General features: G+C 22.8%; 1 protein-coding gene and 1 pseudogene across 1 annotated transcript; both read right to left on the reverse strand.

Moving 5' to 3' along the window:
* Nucleotides 1–224: 224 nt before the first annotated feature.
* LOC122850331 lies at nt 225–2,898 on the reverse strand (annotated as a pseudogene).
* A 1,180-nt stretch (nt 2,899–4,078) lies between these two features.
* On the reverse strand, nt 4,079–7,130 carry LOC122850332 (broad-complex core protein-like). The gene is made up of 3 exons (XM_044149490.1): nt 7,050–7,130; nt 4,711–5,850; nt 4,079–4,632 (listed from the first exon to the last, which is right to left on the reverse strand). The coding sequence occupies exons 2-3, from the start codon at nt 5,840–5,842 to the stop codon at nt 4,079–4,081; spliced, it is 1,686 nt and encodes a 561-aa protein (XP_044005425.1). The 5' UTR covers nt 5,843–5,850; nt 7,050–7,130.
* Nucleotides 7,131–8,573: the final 1,443 nt, after the last annotated feature.

The raw sequence follows: 8,573 nt of genomic DNA on the forward strand, positions 1-8,573 counted from the left end.
AAAGCAATTTTTGTATTTATTTATTTGAATAAAATAGTGTAATTTATGTGCAATTATTTTTAAATACTTATACCATTTACAAAATCGTGATCAATATAATTTTTTATAGCTAATGCATTTTTCATATGAATAATTTTGTTTGTAAATTAAATATTAATGATATGAGTCTTTATATCCTCCCCCATTTGAAAATAAAAATATCGATAAATAATAAATGAAATAAATTGATTAAAAAACATAAAATAATAATATTAAAAAAATTAATTTATGTGTTATTTTTACAGCAGATGATCCAAGATTATCTTGGATGACATGATCATGACATTTAGCAATTGTATCAAAATCAATTGATATCATATGTATACCATTATAATCAAGTGGTGATATACAGTAATTATTTTCACGAAATTGTTTCTTAGAACCATTAACAAAATCACTATCAATAATATCATATAATTGACAATCACATGGAAAATAATTTTGCATTGTTGATACTGTACGTACATTTAATATTGTATCTTTCAATTTTGATGTTCTCAATACATGATTACCATGAAAACGTAATGTACTAACTGAACTTTCATTGATTAATTTGAATTCTTCAATAGCATCAATTTTATTATTAAATATATTTAAATTATCAATATGAAATAAACCATTGAATGCATTTTTTTTAATAATACCAAGATCACTTTCTTATATATACTGAGTGATTGGATATTCGACGAACCAAGAAATATAAATGGTTGTAAATAATTTAAATCCATAAATGATAATTTAATAACATGCACATATTGACGACCATTTAACGAATCTGAAAAGTAATATTTTTATAATATATTTTTCATTAAAAATTTTTAACAAATATAGATTATTAAAATTGTTTTTTTAAATTATAATATCAATTATAACTAGAAAAAAAAGTTTATATTATTTTTAAAATAATGTAGCTCAAGTACTGCGAAAATTGTTGTAATTAAAATTTAAATATATATATATATTCTTCAAATGATATACTTGAAAAGATAAAAAAAATAAAATTATAATATTTTTTAATTTTCAAATGGTTTTAAAATAAATATAAATATGGGTAAAATTTTCAAGTAAATTAAAGCCAATAAAACTTATAATTAAACCATCATGAAAAATTCATTGATAAATTAAAATATATTACAAAAATTATTTTTCAATATTCATTTATTAACCTCAGATGAAAAAATTCATATATAATTGTATTTTACATTGAAAACTTGCTAAATATTATTTTTCCAATTTCCATAAAATTGATAACGTTTATATAAATGTATCTTTTTTTTTTATTTTTCCAAACATTGAAACTAATATACTGTAAAAATTCGTGTAATTAAAATTTTGATATACATTTTAAAAAATGTAAACTGATATAATCCCGAAAGATAAAAAAATATATTTTGTTTTTTTTGTATTGATTTTTCAAAGAGGAAAAAAAAATAAAATAATGAGTACAGCTTTTCAAGTATATTCAAGCGAAAACTATTGATAAAAATAATAAACAAAAATGAAATTATTTTTTTTATTTCCATTCCAATCAACGAATTCATTTTCAACAATTTGAATATTTTAAATTTTCAACAGTTTAATTTCAAGGATGATTTAAAATAAAAATAACATCAAAGTTTTTTTTTTCAATTTTTCAATATTTTTTTATTACATAATGAATATCGAGTAACAATAATAAAACATTGTTTTTTTTTTTTTTTTTTTTACTATAGTTAATTATGATAATTAAATTTATCATGTGATTCAGATTATTAAACATCAGTGAATAAACATTATAGCCAGTATTTTAATAAAATTAAACAATTAAGAAAAAAAAATGAATGAAAAAAATCAGTCTTACTAATTAATACAACGATTGAGTTGTTAAGGCAACATTTTACACATACTTAATGTCTAATTATATATATATTGTTTATATTTTTTATATCGAGTATGTTTATTTTTTTTATTTGTTATGAAAAACAAATTTATTGATTTTAATTATGGACGTTTATCATTGCATCTTTGAGGCACCTTTTTTGTACTTTAACATTATTGAGGTATTTTTATCGTTTTATTATTAATAATTATTATATAAATTATTATAAATTAACATTTAAATTGAGATATATTTCTAATAAAATAATCAGTTGAAGAAAAAAAATTTTTTTTTATATTTTAATAATAAAATTATTCAAAATTAATAGTAAAAAAAAAAAAAAATTAGCCAAGTTTACAAAATGTGGCTTTGTGCTGAACAACAAAAATATTTTTTAATTTGTTTTAATATAATTTATAAATTTTTTTTTCTTTTATTCATTAAAAAAGTACGTTTATTAATTGTGCATTTTCCGTTTAAGGCAATTATATTAATTCGATCAAAAAAAAAAATTATATTAATATTTTTTTTTTTTTCATTTTCGTTTTTTTACTTTTTTTTTTTCTTTTTCCATTTTATCATTAACATTTTTTTGTATTTTTTAATTAAGACTATAAAATAATTATAGTAAATAATTATATAGCGATTATAATATATTTTTTTTTTTGTTTTTTTTTCGATTTTTTTTCTACCAAATATTTTTAAAATAATGTTAATTAAATCTCCGTCGAAATAATTAAAAAAAAAAAAAAAAGAAAAGTTATTATTAATTTTAAATTGGCCTTTTAATATTATGCGAATAATAATAGAAAAAAAAACTTTTTTGCACTATTGATTAGAATAAAGTTAAAAAATAATCGAAGAAAAAAAAAAAAAAAAAAATGGTTTTAAATTGAAATGAATGGGCCATGAGAGTATACTGCGTTATTTTAATTAAAAATATACGCAGGACAGATTATTATCAGTCTTATACGTTGTACAATGAGGTAGATTGGTCCCATTTCACATTTATCATCAAATGCAAATGTGCATTGAGCAATTTATTGCATCTGTATCCCGGTTTAAAAGATATATCTATTTTTTTTTTTTTTTTTTGTATTTATTATTTTTTTTTTTTTTTAATATTTAATATTTTTTAAATTAAATTTTTTAATTAATATTAATTTGCTCAATGGCAATTAACGAACAAAATCGTACTCTAAGTCTTCTTTATAATAATAATAATATAAAAAAAAAGAAAAAAAAAAAAAGGAACATTTATAACTCAGTCGTCAACGTCTGCTCTTTTAAAAAATTACCATTCGAAGTTTTTTTTTTTTCGTCCATTCTATCAATGGTTTTAGCGAATTTCGCATAATTTTTTTTTTGTCTTTTTTATTTGTAATTAATCTGGCATATTAAGTATGCCGTTGAATGTTTCACATTCAATTTCATCAACTTAAATTTTTTATTATTTTTTTTTTTCGCTTTCACCGCTCGTAATATACTCTTTGATTTTTCAAATCTTTCCAAGAATCTTTTTTGATATTGAAAATAATATTATATAATATTTTCTCTTTCAATTGAATTTTCTTTGATAAAATATTTATCATTTTATATATTCATTGCAAAAAAAAAAATATACGGCATATTTTTTTATCAAATAGAATATTTTTTACATCACAATTATTTTTCAACTAATTGTTTATATACATTTTATAATATTAATTATATTTTTTTTTATCTCAATATATATATATTTCTTTTTTAAATATAATCATTTATTTGTTAATTCGCTCATTCGATTATTAAAGCTCAGTTCTATTGTTTTTCAACGAAACAACAAAAAAGAAATAAAAAAAAAAAAAAAACTACTCATATCAATAAACTAAATTTATATACAAAAAAAAAAAATATGCCGATAGCTCTCGAATAAATTGCAATAAATTGTTATTAATATTTTTGATTAACCGAGAAGAAATAATAATTAAAAAAAAAAAATTAAATATGCTGGAACCTTCAATGGTGGGCTGTACTAACATCAGTCTCTTCGTCGTGAAACAAAAAAAAAATAAACAAAAAAAACTACTAATAATCTTTAAAAAAAAAAAGTGTTCCGTCAGTCTTGATAGTAATTGTTAATAATATAATATTTCTTCATTTTAAAAAAAATTTCTAATTCATAAAATATTATGAATAAAATCAACGACGACTAAAATCTTCTGGAATATTAATAATTTCTTCTTTAATTGTTGGTGTTTGCATGATAACTCTAACATCAGATTTTCTTGTTATTGATAAATCTTCAACTTGATCATTATCATCAATATCATTATCATTTGTTTGATGATTATTTGGACTCATACTAACAGTATCACGTTCAGTTGAATTTTCACGAATTTGTGAATATGTTGTTTCTAATAATGCTGTTGGATTATCAATAATATTTGTTGTTGAATCATTACCACTATTCATTGATGCATAAATACTTCCATTTGCATTACCACCCATACCATATGGAAAACATGCACTGCTACTATTATTACCAATGCTATTATTTAAATTTCCATTACGACGAAATGGACGAGGTGTTGATATACCAAGTTTTTTAACTTTATCATAAAGTGTACGTGATGGTACATGAAATAATGTTGCTGCTTTTAATGCACTCATACCACTACGTACAGCTTCAATAGCATCTGATATATTTTTACGTGAATATTGTTTATAACGTTTCCATTCTTGTTTTCCACCTTCTACAAAAATAAAAAATAAAAACATAAATAAATAAAGTTATTAATTATAATTAAAATTTAAATTATAAATATACATACTTTTTGGATTTGGTCCAGGTAAATTAATTGGTTTTTTATCATCTTCTTCTAATAAACTGTGATCACTTGTTTGTGGACTTGTATTATTATAGGTATGTGAATGTTCAGTACTACTTCTAATATCATCATGAGTATCGTTTGCTGATCCATTACTTGGACTACGATATGATGTATCATTATTATCAGCATGTATTATACCACTACTTTGTGAACTATCAGCATGTCCTTGTCCTAATACAGTACGTAATATTGGTGTATCTCTATTCATACCCAATAAACTCATTTGTTTTCTCATTTTATTTTCACTATTTTCATATCCTGGAAATATTGGTGTACTTCTTGCTGCAATAGATTGAGCTAATGCATGTTGTTCAGCTAGCTGTTGTTGTTGCTGTTGTAATTGATGATGTTGTTGAAGTAAATCTGATGGTAGTATTAATAAATTATTGTACATTAATGAATTTTCAATGGTTCTTGGTGATAAATTTCTTGGTAAACGTGGTGATCTATTACTTGAATTAAATGGATAATATGATGAGCTTGTACATAATGGTGGTGATGTATAACCATTTGGTATACTTGAATTTTGATATCCACTTATATTTGTACTTGTGCTTATTGATGGTGGTGGTGATCTTGTTGATCGTGATGATCTTGGTGATCTTGGTGAACGTGGAGATTGTTGTTGTTGTTGTGGTTGTTGTTGTTGTTGCTGTTGTTGTTGCTGTTGTTTATTATTATTTTTTTTTAATTTTGATTCATCAGTTAAACCTTTAATTTGCAATATTTCAGCAATACGTAATAATAATGGCAATTGATCTTGTGCAACATAAACTTCACCTTGATACATATATTCAACAAGAGCTTTCATTTCTTTATGTTGTATATCTTTTAATACAATAAATGGATGACTTTCATGTGATGGAAGATGAATAAATAATGATGCAAAATAATCAGAGCATGATGCTAGTACAACTTTGTGACATCTTATAAATGTTGGTCCATCTTCAGTCACTAATGTTACATCAGAAAATGAACAATTATCTAGTATTTCTTTGAATACATTGAGGAGATTTACTTGATGGTTGTTCCATCTCAGGCAAAATTCTTGCTGTTGCTTTGGATAAGACATTTTGATCTCTGTTAAACAAAATCAATAAAGAAAAAAAGATTATTAATAAATTTATTAAAAATATATATTTTATTTTATTATATTTGCTTAGTTTTGCTTGCTTATTAATAGAATTCGAAGAAAAAAAAAAATAATTATAAAAGGACGCTAATTATCAGTATTTTTTTAATTTATTTTTTTATATATATTTTATTTTCTCTCTGGCAGTTTTTTTGATTAAAATTTCAACTGTTGATAAGAGTTTTAAATAATAATGTTAAAAAATTGACAAAAAATATATATAGATATACTGGCTATATGATAAATGGTCACGTGATGTTTATTTGGTCAGTGATAATTTTAATAATAGTGACCTTGTTTTTTTTTTTTTTTTCTTTCTATTCCATAAATAATTATTTTCAGCAATTATTAATCAATGAACTATTTATATTCTATTTCAAATTAGCAGCCAATAATAATCAACAAAAAAAAAAAAAAATCACACTCGTTATTTTATTGTTTTTTTTTTTGCAAATTTAATTTGTAATTAATGATTTTTTTTTATTATACTATAACTATATAATATAAACAAATGGATATTTAATTATTTAAAAAATTTATGTAAATTATTTTCGTTGACCGTTTAATAAAATCATTAATAAAATGTTTTTTTTTTTTTTTTTTTTTCGATGACTAATGAGTTTAGCAAATAACTACGATAAGTCATCAATTTTTTTTTTTCGTTTGGGTTTTTCTGGTTATCGCAAAGTCTATGCTAAAAAAGAAAAAAAAAAAACCGACAAAATAAACTAATCTGCATTTTACAATGATGCTGAAGATAAGCCAAACAATTATCTATGAATTTTTCGGAAAAATATGATTCACCACGAGAGAAAAAAAAAAAATAAAAAAAAAGAAAGCGCCACGTGCAAAATTGCGAGAAAAATCTTAAATAAAAGAAAGCGCCACGTGAAATACTGCAAAAAAAAAAAAAAATCTCCATTCATTTGTTTTGTCCGGATTAAAAAAAAAAACAAATATAAATTTGAAGAAAAAAAAATACATAAATATTTAAGTAGAAAAAAAAATATATAAGTATAAAAAATCATACGTGCGAATGAATAAAGAATAAATAAAAAAAAAAAAATTTATTCGCCGCCAAAATACAACATAGATCAGCATAAAAACCATGAGAAAAAAAAAATAATAATTCACACGCAATACTCACATGATATCATACGATGCGCAGTTCCAAGATTAAATAATATGATCAAAACAACCCGACCTTCTACACCATGCGCGAATAATCAAAACAATAATATATTTTTTTTTTTCAAATTAAAAATTGGGTATTAAATATATATTTAATACATAAATAACAATTAATCAATAATTGTCCAGAAAACAAAAAAAAACATATATTTTCTCCAACAAAACTCAGCAAAAAAAAAAAAAAAATAAAAAAAAAACAAAAACAATATAAATATCACTGATATTAAACTTTGTCAATAATTATTAACAATAAAAAAAACTGTTTATAATAAAAAATATAATAATATAGATGATAAACTTTTTACATTAATAAAAAATAAAAATAACAAAAAAAAAAAAAAAATCAAAGAAGCGGCGGCAGTTTTTCTGTACGAAAAATGTTGATGGTTGCTGCGCGAATAACGTTCGAGTATAAAATGCCACATTTAGTTCGGGTCTGTGAGGGCTCCTCCGTAGATTTTTCGGGGCTAGCTGTGTTTAGGAATAGGAAAATGCCAAAATATTGAATAAAGATGGAAAAACAGTTTAACATATGAATCATCAATGCGAACAAGAAAGACAGAAACACCCGAAATAGGAAAATATTGTCATATTGGTGGGAGAAAAAGTGTTGTTTTTTTTTTCTTCTTCTCTGGAGTGGGGCAAAACGTGCTTTTTTTTTTTTTTTTTTTTTATTCTCATTCCTCCTCCAAGATTGTACACGCACGCATATTCTAGTTGTACACAACAAACACACATATACACACACACATATACAAAAAAAAATATCTAACACATAACTAATGCTCATGGGGCCCAATAAAACACCCGCACGAATACTGAAAAGAAGCTAAAACGGAAACAACATCCCCACCCTTGTTTATTTTATTTATATATATACTTTTTTTTTTAGATGAATTTTTGTTGCAATATATAGATTTTTGAATTTTATATTTATAAATTTCATAGGGTTTATATTTAAGCATAAAAGTTTGAAGTTAAAAATTCATCAAGTTGGCAATAGAAAAAAATTTCCCGTTAAATAAGGGTATTTTTAATAATAATTTTGCAAAATTTTGGAATTTTTTAAATATTAATAAAGCTTTTATTTATTGTTTAAATAAATTAGATGATTAATTAATTTATTAAATTATAATGCAATTATATTTATCGGGTTTATTTGTTGATTTATCATTTCGGCAATGTTCGGTTATTGTTCGGGTTTTTCATAATGGCGTCAGCTTATTGCATTTGGTTTTGAAGAAAAGCAAAATTTTGTAGTTTCTTTATTCACTATAATACAAGTGACACGATTCTTAGTCGCACAACCAATCCTAAAGCATTCTAATGCATTCCCTCCCCTTTGCCCTCTTGGCCGCGTTCTTAAAACCCCTCTTTTCCCCCTTTCATCATCGCCGTCCCTTCATGACCCCTGAATTTATATATGTGGCCACTTTTTTTTTTTTTTTATTTTTTCGGGTCGAGGGACATACGGGAAAAT

This window comes from Aphidius gifuensis, linkage group LG2 (genome assembly GCF_014905175.1).
Source record: "Aphidius gifuensis isolate YNYX2018 linkage group LG2, ASM1490517v1, whole genome shotgun sequence".
NCBI classification, from domain to species: domain Eukaryota; kingdom Metazoa; phylum Arthropoda; class Insecta; order Hymenoptera; family Braconidae; genus Aphidius; species Aphidius gifuensis.

Coding starts and splice junctions, on each gene's coding strand:
- LOC122850332 (XM_044149490.1), bottom strand. CDS start 5,842: ATGTCTTATCCAAAGCAACAGCAAGAATTTTGCCTGAGATGGAACAAC. Junction 4,633..4,710: donor ACCTGGACCAAATCCAAAAA/GTATGTATATTT, acceptor TTATTTTTGTAG/AAGGTGGAAAACAAGAATGG.